This window comes from Budorcas taxicolor, chromosome 22, assembly GCF_023091745.1.
Source record: "Budorcas taxicolor isolate Tak-1 chromosome 22, Takin1.1, whole genome shotgun sequence".
NCBI lineage: Eukaryota > Metazoa > Chordata > Mammalia > Artiodactyla > Bovidae > Budorcas > Budorcas taxicolor.
This window is the reverse complement of record NC_068931.1, coordinates 45,270,090-45,290,797: the sequence shown is the minus strand read 5'-3', so window position 1 is coordinate 45,290,797 and position 20,708 is coordinate 45,270,090. Positions and strand designations below refer to the sequence as shown.

The window sequence follows — 20,708 nt, the reverse complement described above, 5'->3', positions numbered from 1 at the left end:
CCTTGCAGCAAACTTGCAGTAGTATAAAGAAGTTGCTATTTTCAAAGATGAATCTGGCAATTTTCTTTTACTTTGAGAGAAGGATTCTAAATATTTTCACCTTCTTGGTGCTGTCAATAGGCTGTCTATAATATTACTTTGCAATTATTAAAAAACAAAAAAAAGCCCTTAATGCCCCTTTAAGGCAAAATGGGCAAGAAAGTAACTGCTTTTAGAAGCCAACTCATCTTATGGAGACAGCAGTTTTTGAAATTGATTGGAAATGTTTTCAGAGATCTGAGCTCATTAAAAAACGCAATGCCTTTTGATATGCAAGACCATCTGACTGTTAATAAAAGAAGTTGGTTAGTCTAATTTCAACAACAACAAAAACCTTTGCTTAGTTGATGGATGGGATTGAAAAAAACAGTGCTATGATTAAAACAAAATGATGCACTTTCTCCTTTTGGATCTATGTTTATACGAAATACCATTTTAATCTATAATATCTACTATCAAGTATTGAAACAAACTGAATTTGAAATGAGACCTTCAAATTGCTTAGTCACAAGTGTTAAAACCCAAGATTTTTGAAAAGAAGTATTCAAATGCAATCCTTCGTTCTCTCTGAAACATTATTAAAAATATTAAAATTAGTATAAAATTTTGATGACAGAGAAAATATTTTTGTTTCATTAATAATAGTTAAATGAAATTTCAATTTATTTTGAGAATATTATTTATTTCAGCTTTGTCTCAACTTTCCAAGTTTACATTTTAAAACTGCACATATGTATTTACATGGGGATAATGTTCAAAATTATTTTACTGATATCACCTCATGATCAAAAATTTGAACTGCTTAAAAAGTTTTCCTTTGTTTTTCTACCCTCCTGAAGACTTTATTTACTGAGTATTTAATCCTAGAGGAATTTAACTTTCTATGAATCCATGGCTTAAGAAGTCATTAAAGCTTCTTGAAGACAGCATGTGTTCTTCTTTGTACCCCTCATAATGAAGAGAACTGTAGTTCCTTTCTCATAGTAGATGCTTGATTAATATTTCCTGTCGGATTGTTTCAGCTTCTAAACCCTAGAAGCCAAAGCCTAACATCATTAATCTGCGTATTCCCTAGAGCACCTTGAATTAATTGAATTGCATGCAATTCCAAGACAGTCAAAAGAGTGTTTCATTCATGGAGAGCCTCTGGAGTGGGATTTGATGCTGACCTCCATGTTTTGGAAAGGCAGTTCTGAGGTCCTGGTTCCTAGGTTTTCAGAATCCTTGACTTTTCTGACCATGGGGTTAAAATGCCAGTCCTTTCATGAGCCTGGGTTTTGGACAAACCACCTGCAGTTTTGGACAGATAAAGGCGGCGGTGAATAGCCTCCTGCTGCTGCTAAGTCGCTTCAGTCGTATCCGACTCTCTGCGACCCCATAGATGGCAGCCCACCAGGCTCCCACCATCCCTGGGATTCTCCAGGCAAGAACACTGGAGTGGGTTGCCATTTCCTTCTCCAATGCATGAAAGTGAAAAGTGAAAGTGAAGTTGCTCAGTTGTGTCGAACTCTTAGTGACCCTATGGACTGCAGCCCACCAGGCTCCTCTGTCCTTGGGATTTTCCAGTCAATAGTACTGGAGTGGGGTGCGACTGCCTTCCCCGACTAGCCTCCAGAGAGAGACTAAGCCAAGCAAGAACACTGCCAGGTTGCTTGGAGAATCTCTAAGAAAGGGAACCAGGACTTTAGCAGGCCTGAGAAAGCTTGGTGAAGGGAATGAGCTCAGAGATCAGAAAACAAGAAATAGGGGCAACTAGATCAACTTCAAAGCGAACTGTGCTTATTAGTAGTAGGAATTGCCCAGGATGAATCTATAGAAGAATTTTAAGTCTGGGAGTTTTTCTGAGAGTGATACTTAACAGAGTCAGAGTGGCTTGGTGAGGAGGGAACTGAGAGTGGCGGCACTCATTAACTGAGGAATACTAGAGCCATTTAGCCCGACTCTGTGTTCAATCAACTTCGGTTTTTGTATGTTGCATGTGGCTCAAGCCCCAGCAGACTGACTAGACAACGTGAGAGGCTGGATAGAAGTGCAGTTAATGCCAAAAAGTTTGACGCTACATCTGTTGAGTCTCACAGCATGCCAGGTGGTCACGCGGTGGGGGTAGCTTCAACCTCTCAAAGGGCTCTTTATTTCTCTTTTCTTTCCTCTCAAATGTGGCGCAGCAGTATTCTTAACTGTAAATACCATCACTTATATAATACTCCAGCTATTATAGATACGTGTTCATAAGTGATCACGAGAGATTTTCTTTCTCTCGTGTAAGTTTTGAAAAAGAAAATAGAAAAACAAGGAAGAACAAAGAATGATGTAACAGACATGATCTTATGAAAATTTTCACATTTTTAATATTTAGGCTTGGATGAAATAAATCCTTATTGACCATGCTAGAACTTTAAGAATTACATCAAATGGTTGGTATTCATGTTTTGTTTTCTATTTGGTCTTAATAATTGCATTTGTTTACTTAAAACTCAGACTTTTGTTTACAATCTGATAGAAAACATAGTGACCGGGACATTAGGAGAATGAAGTTCTCATCTTGATTTTTCACCCCTCAGTACTGTGCCTTCAGTCAAATCTCTCAATTCCTTGGCAGGACATTTCCTTCGGAATAAATATGATTCTGTAAAAATAGCTATATACCTCCAAGTCTTCTCTGTTCTAGGTAAAATGTCCTCAATTCCTTCATCTATGTTCATATGAAATTAATTCTAGACTGTATTCCATTTTGATTACCCTCCACTGGAGATTTAATCATCTGACAAATCTCACCTTAAATTTTGTTGCCCAGGATGGAACTGATTTTCCAAGTATGAAGTGATGAATGCGTATGGCACTACACTTAATGTGAGCTACATAAAAACAACCAAAAAGCCTCCTTTTTTTTTTTTTTTTTTTTCCCAGCAACATCACATGGTTGGTTCACATTAAATGGAAGCTCAATTAACTCTCTTAAACACTTTCATAAGCTTGGCCACCAAACTTGGCCATTGCTACATGGAATTGGTTTTTGAGCTTAAATGCAAGCCTTCTATTTAAATCTGCAAAATTGAATTTTACTGGTTTCAATCTATTGTGAAAGTCTGGAATCTTATTTTTGTTTTCTCAGAGAGGGCCCAGGTTTGTGAAGTTTCCAGAGAATCTGAATATCCACATGTCAACTTTTGCTTTAACCCCTTCTGAGCATGATTCTTGTGACTCAAATGCATGCTACTATTTTTCTCTTTATTGAAGTTTCTCAAGAAAAGATGTCAATTTACACAATGAAATATCCCTGAATTCTTCATAAAACCAGCAAACAATTTATACCCATTGCTTTAGACTTTCACATATGTTTGTGTCTGGTTAGTAAATGAAGGGTGTACCACAGAAACAATAACTTTGCATAGCCCACAGGTGTATGCCCAACTCTATTATTTCTGCCAGAAAGGATATTGCATCTCATGTTGGAGAGGGAAAAGAGAAGTCTTACATTTTTCTTTTATCCAGAGGCAATTCTCCAGCCCTAGTGGGAAAAGAAAAGGCAAAAACAAAACAAAACAATGCTAGTTGTGGTTCCAGTGCTTTCCAGTTTCTGCTGGAATTCATTCAAATGAAGTCCTCTCCCTAAAAGTCAAAAAGGACACTCATTTCACTACTAATCTTTCTGGTCCCTGTACATTGCTTATGTCTCTCTGATGGCACTTCACACAGTGTGTCCTGTTTTAAGATGATGGGATTACTCTGCACTTATCTCCTTTTAAATTGTTTTTTCTTAAGGCACAAGGACCATATCTTAGCCATTCTTATTTATTCTTAGAACAAACAGGGACTGAGCCCACTCTGTGCCAGGTGCTGTGCTAGGCACTCAGTTCCAACTCCCTTAGGCAAGGTCCTAGCCCAGAGCTCAGCTCACTTACTTGAAATGGAAAATCCACGTGCTTCAACCTAAACCAACACTTACCATCTATTTTGTAAAATCTGTGTGTAAAACAGAAAAGGATTTATTGAAGGGGATCCAAATCACTGTAAATTAAACTAGATCCTCACATATTTCAGCTGTTCACTGCTCTCCTCAGAGCACCATTAGCTGTTGGAGTATCCAAGGTACGATCAAAAGCACTGAAGTACTATGAAATACAGGCTGAACTCCAAACCACCTCATAGGAGAAGTGAAGCTTTGATGAAAGAAACAAGTTTAGAATTTATTAAGTGCCATTAAGAAAACAAGCTTGAACATATAAATCCACTGATTAATTAAAACTATGGTCCCCCGGAAAAAGGAGACAAGTACATGTTATATATTGATTATATAACACCAGAAATGAGAGTGACAGAGACAGAGGATGGGTGGGGAGATGAAAGGTCTTCTCATGGCTGAACATCTGGATCAGAATTATAACGGTTTATTTCGGGGGAGTGGTCATATGCTCTCTTGGCAAATTATCTATACATTTAAGTTCTGAGCACTAAATCAATAGGTTGGGTTTGTCGTTGTTATTACCGCTATTTTTTTTTTTTCCAAATAAAAGCTTGGATAGACACAAGGCAGCAAATATTTCTTCCTCAATTTAAGATTTGACAATTTAACAGGAAAACACTCATTCATCATCTTTTCCTTTTAGAGACCATAAATTATTGGCTCATATACCATGTGGCTTGGATTCTAGGAAAAGTTAGTGTAAACAAACCCAAGTTACAATGCGTGGAGTAAGAGAGTGAGTCATAAACAAAACACAGACATATGCTCTCATATAAATAAGGGCCTGGATCATCAGCTTCCCAGAGTCTGCTTCCCATTAATTACACAACAAAATGAACTTTCCATATGTAAAGCCCAAATCACTTAACTCTAGCAACTTGCACAAGACAAAGACCAGGATTGTACCTAAAAGGCACTGACAAAAAACTGAATTTCAAAATAATGAAAGTCCTCTCAAAATATCTTCAGGTATCGGAGGGCAAGAAAATCCCTTGGAGGAGTGTTTTTGAGCACTGAAACTATTCCCAACAACCCAGGAACACTGCTTGAGGCTGGTCTGATCCCCTGCTGAATTTAAAGGTAGTATGAGGCTTACTCTCTTTTGTTCTGAGCTCTGTCATCTTTATGGGGCAAGCCCTGGGTCCAGGCCACACAGGGTGTTCACAGACATTGCTGGAAACACTGAAGAGTTGAAATTCCCTCCATCAGTACCTTCTCACTGTCCTTTGAAATTGCCCACTGGTAGCACAGATTCACGTTTCCTTATGGTTGCATGAAGCCTATCTGGTTTCTCTTAATTTAAAGAGGTTTCAAGGAAACACAGAACAATTCCTAGGGAAGAGGATTCTTGAACAGGTGAGGAACTCTGAGAGACATGGTAAGCAGCTAAGTTCTCTCCTTGTGTCTCTTTGAAAAGTAGACCTCATAAAGAAAACTAACAACATTACTTAAAAGGGACATTAAAATAACAGATGTCACGTTTTAGGACTCTTGGGTGGGGAAGAGAGCAGAAAAAGAAATTTTATTCTTTGCTGGGGGTGTAGTGGGGTGTATGTGTGTGTTTTTTTAATCATTAATTTACTCAATGATTGTTTTTGTAGCATTTACTCTTTGTGTCATACCATAGAACATAAAAGGTAAGTGGACTGTATCATCTCTGCTCTCATATGAAACTATAGGAAAGGGGGAGAAACTAACATTTTTGGAGAACCTACAGTGCAGTCTGGAATGTGAAGCCAAGTGGGCCTTAGAAAGGATCACTATGAACAAAGCTAGTGGAGGTGATGGAATTCCAGTTGAGCTATTTCAAATCCTGAAAGATGATGCTGTGAAAGTGCTGCACTCAATATGCCAGCAAATTTGGAAAACTCAGCAGTGGTCACAGGACTGGAAAAGGTCAGTTTTCATTCCAATCCCTAAGAAAGGCAATGCCAATGAATGCTCAAACTACCGCACAATTGCACTCATCTCACATGCTAGTAAAGTAATGCTCAAAATTCTCCAAGCCAGGCTTAAGCAATACGTGAACTGTGAACTTCCAGATGTTCAGGCTGCTTTTAGAAAAGGCAGAGGAACCAGACATCAAATTGCCAACATTGGCTGGATCATGGAAAAAGCAAGAGAGTTCCAGAAAAACATCTATTTTTGCGTTATTGACTATGCCAAATCCTTTGACTGTGTGGATCACAATAAACTGGAAAATTCTGAAAGAGATGGGAATACCAGACCCCCTGACCTGCCTCTTGAGAAACCTATATGCAGGTCAGGAAGCAACAGTTAGAACTGGACATGGAACAACAGACTGGTTCCAAATAGGAAAAGGAGTGCATCAAGGCTGTATATTGTCACCCTGCTTATTTAACTTATATGCAGAATACATCATGAGAATGCTGGGCTGGAAGAAGCACAAGCTGGAATCAAGACTGCCAGAAGAAATATCAATAACCTCAGATATGCAGATGACACCACCCTTCTGGCAGAAAGTGAAAAGGAACTAAAAAGCGTCTTGATGAAAGTGAAAGAGAAGAGTGAAAAAGTTGGCTTAAAGCTCAACATTCAGAAAACGAAGATCATGGCATCTGGTCCCATCACTTCATGGGAAATAGATGGGGAAACAGTGGGAACAGTGTCAGACTTTATTTTTTTGGGCTCCAAAATCACTGCAGATGGTGACTGCAGCCATGAAATTAAAAGACACTTACTCTTTGGAAGGAAAGTTATGACCAACCTAGACAGCAAATTGAAAAGCAGAGACGTTACTTTGCCAACAAAGGTCTGTCTAGTCAAGGCTATGGTTTTTCCAGTAGTCGTGTATGGATGTGAGAATTGGACTGTGAAGAAAGCTGAGAGCCGAAGAATTGATGCTTTTGAACTGTGGTGTTGGAGAAGACTCTTGAGAGTCCCTTGGACTGCAAGGAGATCCCACCAGTCCATTCTAAAGGAGATCAGCCCTGGGTGTTCTTTGGAAGGAATGATGCTAAAGCTGAAACTCCAGTGCTTTGGCCACCTCATGCAAAGAGTTGACTCATTGGAAAAGACTCTGATGCTGGAAGGCAGTGGGGGCAGGAGGAGAAGCGGACGACAGAGGATGAGATGGCTGGATGGCATCACCAACTCTAGAGTTCAATTATTCTGATTGACATTTTTCTATCTGGTAAATCTCTATATGTGAAGAGTTGACTCATTGGAAAAGACTGGGAGGGATTGGGGGCAGGAGGAGAAGGGGACGACAGAGGATGAGATGGCTGGATGGCATCACCGACTTGATAGACATGAGTTTGAGTGAACTCCGGGAGTTGGTGATGGACAGGGAGGCCTGGCGTGCTGCGATTCATGGGGTCACAAAGAGTCAGACACAACTGAGTGACTGAACTGAACTGAACTGACGGTGTAATCTGCAGTATTCCACATATTTCCTCATTTAATTGTGATCACAACCAAGTGAAGACATCACACTATCTCTATTGTACACAGATGAAAACTGAGACCTAAAAGATTAAATAATTGCTCCAAAGGACACATAAGTCATAGATTCATGGATTCAAGCAAGGGCTGCCCTATTTGAAAGTGAGTTTCATACCATATTTCCTTACTAAGAAAGCAAGGAAGACAAGGAACTGGACCAGGAGAAATCCTGGGTTTCCCTGGTGTTCCCAACTTCAAAGGCCTTTTCCAGTCCCCAAATTTCATCGTTAAATAACACAGGCATTACTGCGTTCTAGATCACAAGTAGAACAAGTAGACCACCTGTTCTACTTCTGCTAGACTAGTCTTCTTCACATTGCTTTGATCCTGTTGCTGTCTCAAGGTCACATGCCTTTAAGGGTTCTGTATAGGGAGCCAGACAGCCAATATAATGAGTGAGGTTGACCAGGATTATGAAAGAAGGTGGGGGTAAATAGAGGAGGACATGGGAAAATAATGAGAATATGGCCCATCCAATGGGACAAATGTTATTCGGTATCAATCATTGTTGTCAGGTAGGAATCTGAATCCAAATTTATCAGATAATCTGGTTTCCAAAAAGCCAGAACTCTTATTATTATGTAAACCTGATGTTGAAAATCTACAAATTAACTTTTTAAAAAAATGTATAAACCTGTGTAGGTCAATTGAAATACAACTGCAGACAGCTATTGGCCCATGACTTTATTTTGCTATCATTGTCCTTCAGAAGAATCACCATGACTCAGTCTAGAATTTCAGGGACTACAGGTTCTGACCCCAAACCTTTCTTCCAGCCTTATCTGTCATTATTTCCACATACACTTCTGTCTTAGAGATGCTGTAAACCTATCTTTTCTGCTTCTGTCTACTTATTTAATTTGATCCATCCTTTGAGGGCCATCTCAACTCTTCTCTCCCCAGATTATCTCAGTGTCCTCCAAACTCCCTTAGTGCCATTCAGCTGGAAACTAATGATTTATTCGTTGCTAAATGATAGCTCTGTTAGTATCCAAGACTGTTATTCAATCTATTAATTTAAAAATATTATTTGGCCATTTCATGTTTTAGAGTCAGGTCTTCCCAAATAGTGTGAACGTTTCCCTAGGGTAAGGGCCAGGGTTCACTTGTATGTATCATTGTGGCAGGTACTTAAAAAATATTTGACAATTTGTAACAAAACCTTCTAGAAGTTTCAGTAAGATGAGCTTAATATGAAGCCCTTAACAGGTGGCATGAAGTAAGAGTATTTGGAGGAGGTAGTGAGAATAAAGGGGCTTCCCAGGTGGTGCTAGTGGTAAAGAACCCACCGGCCAATTCAAGAGACATAAGAGACTCAGGTTCAATCCCCATGTTGTGAAGATCCCCTGCAGGAGGGCATGACAACCCACTCCAGTATTCTTGCCTAGAGAATCCCCATGGACAAAGGAGCCTGGTGGGCTGCAGTCCAGAGTCAGACATGACTGAAGCAACTGAGGACACATGCAGGCAGTGAGGATAAAACTTCTAAAGATAGTTAATGGGTGTTATGATCTGAGTCATAACAGGACTAAATTATGACTTACACGATTAAATCAGAGCATGACATGACTTCATTTTTGACATGAAAGGGGTCATAAGGCAGTAATATATTGTTTTGAGTATGTGATTGGTGTTTTTATCTGCGATTTCATTTCTTTCTCACCACTGCCTAAAAAGCAGAAATTATTTTCCCCATCTCACTGATGATGAAACTGAGACTCAGAGGTCTTAGACTGTTACTCACCTAAGGACATTCAGTACCGCAGGCTATGCAATAACACTGGGCCTTGAATTTCAAATCCAGCTTTAACTTTACATCTGTGTGGTAGCCAGAAAGAGTCCAGGGTTCCTAATTTCTAGCAGGTAATATTCGTAATTTAGTTCACCTCTCTGGGCTCAATTTCCTCAGCTGCAACATGAAGGGGTTTGCAGAGATCCCTTCTAGTCTATTCTAAACCAGCCTTGTCAATTCCAGTATGAGTAGGAGAAGGAATCCCCCTGGGAGGTGCTCTGGGATTATCACAATGACTCTCAAAGGTAGAGTGAAGTGGGCTGCGGGTGAGCTACACCTCTCTCTCTGTTTGTCTGTCTCTTTTTCTTTGTCACACCTGTTTATTCTCTCTAAACCTCTTTCTTCAGTCTCTTAGACTGACTTACAGTCTGCCTGGACCACTAAAGATCATTCTTAATGACAGTCATTACACAGTTCTTCCACACTGCCTGAGGCCATTTCCGCAGCAATAAGCAGGAAAGACCCTGTCCCCCTTCACAGCTGGGCTCAGTATGCCAACTTCACTGGAACCAAGAAGTTTTTCAAAAACTCTCCATTAATTACAGGAAACCAAAAGCACTGTCCCCCTTCTCATTAACACAATTGCTTTCAGTTGCCACTAAATTATCTCACCATCATTAAACTAACAATCTAATTAGACTTCTGGAAATGGAAAGAGCCAATGAATAAGGCAGGCGTGTCACTTTCATCTCAAAACTGATCGTAAAATATTTGTGCCCTTTTGTTCTCGGCCACATAAAATCTGCCCTGGAAGACTGTCCTTTCATTCTTTCCTATTTATAAAGAGGAGTTTGAATATTTGATATAAAATGAGTATCTTAATAGAAATCACTTCACGTGTGGGAGGTTTTCTTTCCCGCATTTCTGAGCGTGGGATCATTATTACAATGATCGCACCTGACTCCCCCGGTGTGTGATGCCTCACAGCCAAACCTCCCACTGGGCTTCGATGAAGGTGTGAATGATACTATCACCAGGAAGATGATAAAATGTATTATTATCATTATTCTGTTTTTAAGGGGGTCTGATTGTGGCAAGAGGTGGTTGGGAGTGTAATCTGTACAGAGCATTCGGAAAAGATAAACTGAGTTAAATTTCTCACAGGCATAGCACTTTCCAATCTAACATTAAACCCTCTGTCTTTCCTAAAATTTCAGCTCTGGAGAGAGCAAAATTAGTTAAATGCAGTCCAGGCATGTTTACTGAGTATCTACTATGTAACCCAGCACTGCACCAGGTTCTTGACACCCAAATATGATTAAATGTTGCTTAATAGCAGTGTTCCTGGATTTTTTTTTTCTCTTGTTTTCATCCCATTTAGCCCAAGATTTTGGAAATTCATGGGTTACTCAATACTCATTGAATGGAACAAATCTTAAATAGGAAATGGTTGCTGCGCTCTGGAAATCAATGCTGCTGCTGGTAAGTCACTTCAGTCGTGTCTGACTCTGTGTGACCCCATAGACGGCAGCCCACCAGGCTCCCCTGTCCCTGGGATTCTCCAGGCAAGAACACTGGAGTGGGTTGCCATTTCCTTCTCCAATGCATGAAAGTGAAAAGTGAAAGGGAAGTCGCTCAGTCGTATCCGACTCTTAGCGACCCCATGGACTGCAGTCTACCAGGCTCCTCTATCCACAGGATTTTCCAGGCAAGAGTACTGGAGTGGGGTGCCATTGCCTTCTCCCCGGAAATCAATACTTCAGACAGAATTCAAGAATGGTATATATAAAATAATTAAGTATGCATAGGCCAGTGTAATCTCCAGCTTTCCACTGAGAAGTTCACCCTGAAAACCCCAAAGAATTTCTGGGTAAAGGAATACATTTATGTGTACAAGTTCCTCCTCCTCTGAATAAGCACATACCCATTTACCAAATATACCATGCCATTTAGGCTGGTATTTTTTGTTAACTTGAAAACAATCTTCCCTGGAGGATATCCTGGTGGACTAGCCAGAAGCTGGTCTGCTACTACTGAACAGAAGATTCTAGAGGCCCCAGGGGTCCGTCTCAGGTTGCTCCTTTTGCAGAACAGTCTCAGGATGATTTGCTGTTTCTGGGGCTGACATGGAAAATAAAAGCAAATCAATGCCTCTCAACTCTAGTAAATATGCTAGAGTATGTGTTTTCGTGCACCAGATGGTTTTGTGCGGGAGACAGTTGTCCAATTCATTTTGACTAATATTTAATGATTAGCTGTTATTTGCCCAGGCCACATCAGAGCTAGATCCTGGGGTTTCAAAGTCGAATGAGGAGTACTGGGTTTGGGCTCCCTGCAGCATATGGCAAATTCCCACTGGCTATTGGTTTACATTTGGGAATGTATATGTTGCCAAGCCACTCACTCAGTTCATTGGTCCCCGCCTCGCCTTCCCCGACTATGTCACAAGTCTGTTCACTATGCCTGCGTCTCCACTGCTGCCCCACAAATAGGTTCATCAGTCCCATCTTTCTAGATTTCACATGTATGTGTTGGGGTGAGGTGGGAGATAGGAGGAAGGTTCAGAGGGAGGGGACACATGTATACCTATGGCTGATTCATGTTGATGTATGGTAGAAATTAACACAATATCATAAAGAGATTATCCTCCAATTAAAAATGTTTTAAAAAAGCCAAATAAGGTCTGACAACAGGGCAGTGGACAGTGCAGCATGGGACACAGACACCACATTAAATGTCGGGGTCAATGATCAATAGGCTTGTAGGGGCCCATGGGGCACAGAAGATGTGGTGTCTCACATGGGGTGATTCTCAAAGTGGGTATAAGGGAAGCCTTCTTAGAGTTGAAGACACTTCTGATGAATCTTGAAGAACAATCATGAATTCGACATCCAAACAGCTTGAGGAGTGGGTGAAGGAGAGAGGAACATTCCAGGGTGGAAAACAGGTAACAGCCATAACAGTTTCTAACAGCAACAATGGTAGCAGCGACAATAAGACTTATTTGCTGAAGTCTTCCTATGTGTCAGGCACTCTGCTAAGATTTGCTTAAGGCTTACTTCATTTATTCCTCACCATAATCCTTTATGCTGCGTACCATGTTTTTCCCTGTCCACAGATGTGAACACTGCTTTAGTGCAGTACCGAGCTTCCAGCGTAGGCAATCAGAAGCAAGAACACATGCGTTCAGCTAGAGCGTTGCACAGCCCACAAGTTGTGTCAAGAAAAATGAGCCAAAACTTAGAAACAAGGTAAATGGAAGGGTGCATGTCCTTTTGGAGTCTTAGTGTCATTTCACAGGCCTGCCCAAGGATTATTAATTATCCAGGGAAATGCACCCTTATTGAATTCACTATCCACTGCTGATTAAAGGCTCAGATTCTGCAGGGTAATATATTAACTTGTAGACTTTTGCCCAGAAAATATGGAAATTATTTCTTTCCAGTAGAAAATATAAGCCCAGAGGTTACGGTTTTATTGCCCATTAGGACATTCACTGAGCAATCTTGCTGAGGATTCTTTCTCCAACACCTACATTCCTGCAATGCCATTTTCTTCTACTTCTAATTCTTTCTGGGACCAGTTTTATCACCATGTTGGTTTCCTCATTAAAGAGCTGAATGAATCTTTGACATGAGTTTTTAGTTTTTTGCAAAGTACACTCTGACAGTGGGGATTCCAAAGGAGTTTTGGGCTGGCTGACATTTTCAGGCAAATGGGGCTGGAGCAGAAGGCAGGGGCCAGATTCTGGAGAATTTGATGCTTTGGGGGGATGTTGACAGCCATGTTGTTCAGTTGCTAAGCTGTGTGCGACTCTTTGTGATCCCACAGACTGCAGCATGCCAGGCTTCCCTGTCCTTCACTATTTCCCGGAGTTTGCTCAAACTCGTGTCCATTGAGTTGGACAGCTTTGGCCATAGCAAGAACTCAGCTTTTCTAGGATGTCCGGTTTAGAGCCAAAGGGAAGGGGCTCTTTTAGGACTTGTGTTCAGTAGAGCTTGCTAGGCAAACAGAGTCTGTTTGCTACTGAGCTACTGAGCTCATTCTGAGCTACTTCAACATCAGTGGGTAGGTAGCCCTTTAGAAAATTCGAGTGGTATGTTTTTTAAACAAAGCTTTATTTTCTTTAGATCCTTTTGAACTTTTTCTCCTGTATATTTCAAGTGATTAATCTGGACTTAGGGAAATTTATTTCACAATATGGTGACTTCTTCGGTTTATATGTTTGTGGCTCTTAGATGTTCCAAATTCTATCAACTTGCACATAGATTTGCTCTATTTTGCTTCTTCTGAAGGACAAGACTTTTGGCTGAATTGACCTGTTATTTTGATCAGGAACTTCAGATCATGATTCCCCATATGACAAAAAAACAAATCAATTACTTTACAATTCTGAAATTCCTGTTCATTGCTTCTTGCATTTGCACCTGGATATTATTTCATCCTTTTGCTTTTAGAAGCAAAATATCTAAACATTTGATAGGCTTGTGGAATTTAAATATTTTCACTTACTCTGATAGTTCTAAATAAGACATATCATGCAGTTTGAGAGAATAGTTTATTAGCCTTTATACAAAACAGATACAAACTATAAACTAAGAGCTATGCTCCCTCCATTACCCCTCTGTCATCTCTAACAAGACTATATTTGAACAGGTGAGATTTGGTGACAGCAACCTTGATACATGTCTTTTTTCCTATTTGAATTTAAGATGAGAGATTATCAGTGTGTGTGTGTATGTGTGTGTGTGTGTGTGTGTGTGAGAGAGAGAGAGAGAGAGAGAGAGAACAAGAAAGGAATGCCTGCCTATTTGCTTGTTTCTCCAGCACTACTACTCTAGACTCTTGGTGTAGAAACCAAAGAAATTTATTTTCTTGGTGTTTTATGAAGTGCCTACAAACTTTGTAATTTACTTAATAACATAGCCTCATCCTAAATACAAAGTGTGGGGGCAGGTTTCAGTAGTGAAATCCTGTACTCTCTACACATCCCATAATCTCCTTGAGAAATCAGTTCAGTGTGCGGAAGGTCAGAAAAATCAGGCTGACTTATTCAGGTGCACATTATCTGGTGCGGTTATTTGATCACTATTGGAACAGGGCAATAGAAGTTATTTCAAATTATACATCATTTTGAACAAACTTTATTGAAGCTTTCACTGCATTAGCCCTAATTACTCACAATAATGAAGCAGTGCTGCCTTGAACCAGACCTTCGGTGCTGCGCCAGGGGACTGCAGCTGATCAATGGCTATTGAGCAGTTTGATCACGAAAGCTGACCTGTTTGAGCACCAATGGCACCCACTGCCTTCCCTCCCTTCCAGAAGGTCACAGACTGACTTGTTCTCAGCCTGGCCACCTTCTCTTACAGCTCCTCTTCTGCCTCCTCCAAATCAATAACTTCATAAGCAGCACAACTACCAGACTTGGAGAAGCTAGAAAAAAAATTCCCTTAAACAAATAAAAATACACACATACACACATGTACCAGCTAGAAAAGACATATTTTTAAGCCTCTGACCTACATTCGTTTCTTCCATTTCATGTTTATAAGATGAAGTGGAAAATGTTCCTTTTTCTCTTTCACCAAAGACCACCTGTCTAAAAAAAATACCATTAGGACTATAGACTGATAAATTATTTGGCAAGTATTTACCAACAGCCTACCACATGTCTGTCAAATGTTTCCCATTTGCTTGTTAAGCAGTTCCAATATCAAACGTGTTTTTCTCAGATGTCTCCCATGTTGTTTGGTATTGAAATATGTATACAGCTATTGCCTTGTAATCATTCATTTCACTCAGTGATTATTTATTCAGCACCTACTATGTGTCAGGGACTGCACTAGATACCTTAAAGTAAATGGAATTTCAAGTTAATTGAATTATTTTAGCATTTTAAAAATCTCAATAGGGAATTCCCTGGCAGTCCAGTGGTTAGGACCCTGTACTTCCACTGCAGGGGGGATGGGTTCCATCTCTGGTCGGGGAACTAAGATACCTCATGCAACATGGTCGAAAAAATACCTCAATAAATGATTTCTTAAATTAATTACACTTTATAAGCAACTTAATTTTACTCTTCTTTCCTTTTCCTTCTCTGTACTTGTCTGGGTCTTCAAAATCATTCCATAGAAATGATGGTCTATTGGAAAATAAGTTGATTTCTGTATACAGCCAGAAGTAATTTCTAAATTACCTTATTTATAGTGAAAGATGGTACTCTAAAGAAAACAATAAAGTGAGTTTTCTCATCAGAAATATGTATGATTAGTGTACAAGCACCCAACGGGATGAAATCAAACCCAGAAACTATTTATTAACTGCCTTCTGTATGCTTGACTTTGGTTAGGACATCCAATTATGAATTTCACTCACTGTTCTCTAAAAAAATTAGAAGTCCATAATTAGGGAGAAAGAAATCTGACTCTGCTACTGTTGCACCTAGGACAGAAATGAGATTCCACTAGAAATCAGGCAGTAAATCAAGAAATTTGAATTCTAACCCAACTGCATGACCTCAAGCAAATTTCTGAATCTTGGAATCATCAATGTCTTCACATGTGAAATGGGGCATTGGGCATGAGCCCAGGTTGTGCAACCCTAACTCTCTTAGATTTATGGGAAGACATTTGTCTATGGGGAGTGGAATCTCAGGAAGGTCTGGTCTCCAGCACCTGCAGTGGGTCTTTAGCTTCTTTTCCCTTAAAGTTCTGCTCAGGGGCCTAAGACCCGGAAATGGACCAAATCTGTGAAATTCTCGTGAAGCTCTCCTTTGAGCACTGCCAAAAATAAACAGCCTATTCCTGTATCCTGAAACAGGACGGCTTTGGCTCAGCTCTTATTACCAGAAAGACGGGTTTAAAAGTTTAATATCCACCTGTTTCTAAGCCCGTTTGGCATATTTGTAAATTATTGAATGCAAATAGAGGAGGCGAGCCTGTAGAAGCTTGGGATCCCAAGAATGCATTCTCTCACTCAGCATGGAAAGAGTTCAGGAAAGGAAAACGGGATCACCTGTCTTTTGCCTCTGGGAAATATCTATTCTTGGCCAGCAAAGGTGGAAGCACACAGGCTAATTTTTAAATCCATAAAGGGAGGTCTCCAGAGCTTAACTGACAGAGTTCAATAGGCAGTTATCTGGATGGGTATGCATACTTTGGGCTTCCCAGGTGGCACTAGAGCTAAAGAAAACCCCTGCCAATGCAGGAGACGTAAGAGACATGGGTTCAGTCCCTGGGTTGGAGAGATCCCCTGGAGTGGAGCATGGCAACCCACTCCAGTATTCTTGCCTGGAGAATCACATGGGCAGAGGAGCCTGGAGGGGGCTACAGTCCATGGGGTTGCAAAGAGTGGGACACAACTAAAGCAACTTAGCATACACACACACACACGCAGACTCTGGCCCAAATCTTTTGCTGCAGCCAAGCAATGAATTCCTAGAGTTTCAGGCATGGCAGCAGTGCCCACTTCTCTATCCACAGATGCCCTTCCACAAAGGTGCTGCAAGTCTCAGGGGCAGCTTCTTCCCCTTTCCTCTGTGATTCTCCCTCCTAGAGGGAGAGCTGTTCTCATAGCTGGCATCCTTTACCTGGCATTTCCATCAAAAACTTTTCATTTCACAAGTGAAAGATGCTAATATTCTTGATCATATTGGAGAGATGATCCCATTTCTTCAAAGCAAGATTTCCCAAGTGGTGGGGAAGACTACCATTTCCAAGAGATGTTAAGAACTATTCCCAGAAATAATGAGGTTGTGTGGTCAGGTAAGATCGTGAAATTCTGTGACTCATCCTCCTGGAACTTCACAGTGCACATTGGTCAACTAAAGGCTTAGGAAAACCCTGCAGAAAGGAAGCAGGTACAGAGTAGCATTCCTCACACTCATTTAAGTTTGAAAACATCTATCACAAAACACCTACTGATATTTTGTGAGACTCAACATGGGAAATCATGCCAAATACTTCTTTCTGTTATTTAAGTTGGTCTCCTTTCCTAATTACCAATGGTCTCAGTGAAAGAGGTGGGTATGTAGACAAATTGAGGTCTCTATTTAAAGCAATCTGCTGAATTAGAGAGCTTTTCTGGTGGCTCAGATGTTAAATAATCCACCTGCAATGCGGAAGACCTGGGTTTGATCCCTGGGTTGGGAAGATCCTCTGGAGGAGGGTATGGTAACCCACTCCAGTATTCTTGCCTGGAGGAAGATGGGTTTAGAGTGAATATCAATAATGAGTGTCTTCTTGGGCTTCTAATCATAATAGGCATTTCTAGATACTGCAATATGCCTAAGACTTATCAGTATATCAATTTAACACATTTTATGGAATGTGCCATCATTCTGTGTGCCATGAAGGCAGAAGAATCTAAATCATGGATTCTATCTTTAAGGAACATACAATTCTGTCATGAGAGAAAAGTTAAACAGAAGCATTTCTTATGCAGTCCAAATGCACGACAGAGATGCTGGATGCTATTGGTATTCAGAGAAGGTGTGACTTACTTGCTGGGCCTTGAAGATCTGAAGGATGTGAATAGGAATTGAGTAAGGCTGTCCTCAAGAAAGGTGTTAAGCCAAGTGCAAGGTCTTCCTTCCTGGCAGAAGGGGTGAGTCTGGCACACTGGGGTTAATACAGGAGATGATGTGTGAAGTAATGAAAGGCAGAGCATAATGGATGTTTGCGTAAGGAGCTTGTATTTTATAAACTGCTAGTGAGGAGCCAGGTGGCTATTGAGGAATTCATGACCTCATGAGGTAGAATGAATCGAGCCTCAGGGAAGCGCTGATTATTGTCTCCTAACCCTGGTGAGCACAGGAAGTGAAATGCAGTGGTCACGACCCTGTGTTTTGGACCTGAGTTGGAATCTTGACAGTCTAAAAGTTCCTGGGGCAAGTTTCCTTACCCTTAGCTTCCTCTTCTGGAATGAAGATGCACGTATTTGTTTCAGAAAGCTCTTTTATGAGTTATATGAGATGACACATACATATAAGGTCCTTTATGCCGAGGCTAGTAATTACGAAGGCTTCAGTGATTAATACTGTTACTATTAGTCATTGACCTCTGCTTCCAGGTTCTGAGATGATCTCTTTCCTTTCTTAGACCTTCTCCCACTAGAAAAATCCAGTGCTGAAACAGCGCCTGGGCTCAGCATCTGTGGGAGGTTGGCTGAGCACAGAACTCTTACCTGTATTCAGCAGCACATTCCCAGAGGGCCTCACCATGCCCACTTTCCCTGGGGTGAATCCAAAGCATCTGAAGTGCTCACCTGCATCCGACGTTGCTGCCGATGCAGCAAGGAGAGATAACACTGGGGCAGGTGGGATCGCAACACTGTCCACCGCGGCTGGCTTCTTCCTGGTCATCACAGTGGACGCTGAGCCCTCGTTCTTACTATGTGTTGCTGTTTGGTCCACTTTTAAGTGGGGACTTGGTATCCCTAAAAAAACAATGACCCCAAAACCTACAGTCACTTTAAAGAAACAGGAAGACAGACAACATAAAATCTGAAGATGACCCGAAGTCACATCATCAAATGATCTGATCTTTTGCTGCAAGAATAATATTTTAGAATGTTTAAAGAAAAAAAAATGAATTAGAAGCATGACTGGTTTTGGTTTTGTGGCTGATGTTAGTGGTGACAACATTCGGTTGGGCTACCTGGAAGTAGGGGTCAGGGCACAGGTCTAATGGAGTTATCCATCACGTACACTTTACCTTCCATGGGTTAAGAAGCCTGTTTTTTACAGAGGTTGTGGTATACACAGCATGGAGGGGAGAAATGCACCCCATCCTAGCGAGGCTTCTCATCTCAGTCAGCTGAGGAGACAAGACTAAAGGAAAAGGAAAAACTGGGCAACAAGTGTGGGCAGGTCTGCATATTATTCATTCTAGGTGCTTGGGAGGCAGGGGTTAGTGTGGGAAGAAGTGGGGAAAGGCTTCCCAGAGCAGCATGGTTGAAGGAAAGGCATTCTCAGTGCTTAGAAGAGTGTCTCCTAAGTCATGGGTGGGGAATGAAGATGACTCAGGCAAGAAGTCAGTCTTCTGGAGGCAGAAGATGCCCTGTGGGGACTCTTGTATAAATAGTCATTAGACCAAGTGAGAGTTATACTTGGGGGCATTTGAGTGTCTGGTCATAATAGTCCCATCTTTATGATGCTGCAAAGCCTGGGTAGGCTCTTATAAGGTGCCTGTGGATGGGTCTGGAAATTTACTACACGACACATTATAAGAACTATTCTGGACCCTTGTTTCCTGGGCTCAAATCCAGGCCCTCTTACTTTTCAGCTGCGTGATCATGAGCAAGTTGCTTAACCTCTCCAAGCTTCAAGCTTCCTTAACTGTGCAGATGGGATAGAACCACATTCTCTCACAGGGGTGGTTTGGAGCATCCATAAGTCAATCAAAGCAAAGGGCTTAGAACAATGTCTGACACATAGTCCATGCTATGTAAGTGTTTCCTGTTATGATTATTGCTATTATTACTACTTTGGCCACCTCATGTGAAGAATTGACTCATTGGAAAAGACTCTGATGCTGGGAGGGATTGAGGGCAGGAGGAGAAGGGGATGACAGAGGATGAGATGGCTGGATGGCATCACCGATGCGATGGACGTGAGTTTGAGTGAACTCCGGGAGTTGGTGATGGACAGGGAGGCCTGGTGTGCTGCAATTCATGGGGTCACAAAGAGTTGGACACGACTGAGCGACTGAACTGAACTGAACTCCTATCACTATTATAACTTGCTCCACAGGTCAAACTAAAACCAGCCAGCAAAGCCTCAGTTCTACCTGACATGACCAAGGATTTCTGGGGAACTTCTACATCCCTAACTGCAAAAAAAAAAAAAAAAAAAAAAAAAAAAATCACTCTCCAACTCATCTAAGCATAAGTTCAGAGACTGGAGGTACCTGAATCCATGTCAAAAGGTCATCTACTCAGAATTTCTTTATTTGTCGGCTACAGACCACTGATAGCAACAACAAGAAATGGCAAATAGCAACAATAAAAATAGCAGTTGTTGACCTTTTTACCCATACAACCAACTTGAGTAACACTGTCCCTCCCAGACTGTCCTCTTACCTCCACAGTGAGATCTGCTCACTTGGGCCTTAACAGCAGCCCTGTGGAGCATGTAGTGTAGAGATTACTATTTTCTTAATTTTATAGAAGAGGTCAACACATTTCTGGGATATTAAGAGATAACCGACTACACTCATCCAACTCTTATTGTCAGAGCTGGAAGTTTTCAAGTAGCCAGATGCTAAACTCAGGGGTCATCTTGGTGCACTGGCCATCTTCCAACATCTGCCCATGACTCAACATACCAATAGCATGCTTCACACCGAGGACACAGAGGCCCTGTATCACACCTGGAAAAGGCATCTGTAACCACCTAAGGAAGAAATACTGACATTTTCATTTACCTTCTACTACCTTCCTCCTACTCTCCACTCCAGCCTCTGAAGCTTCCACTTGAGGAGTTGTAAATAACAATACCATTTTTGG

At 41.1% G+C, this 20,708-nt stretch overlaps 1 protein-coding gene across 1 annotated transcript in view; it reads right to left on the bottom strand.

The window, feature by feature from the left end:
* Positions 1-20,708, bottom strand: part of SETBP1 (SET binding protein 1) — a 381,353-nt gene that overhangs the window by 7,806 nt on the left and 352,839 nt on the right. Inside the window, 1 exon segment of the mRNA XM_052660539.1 lies at positions 18,468-18,638. Coding sequence (XP_052516499.1) covers positions 18,468-18,638 — 171 coding nt within the window.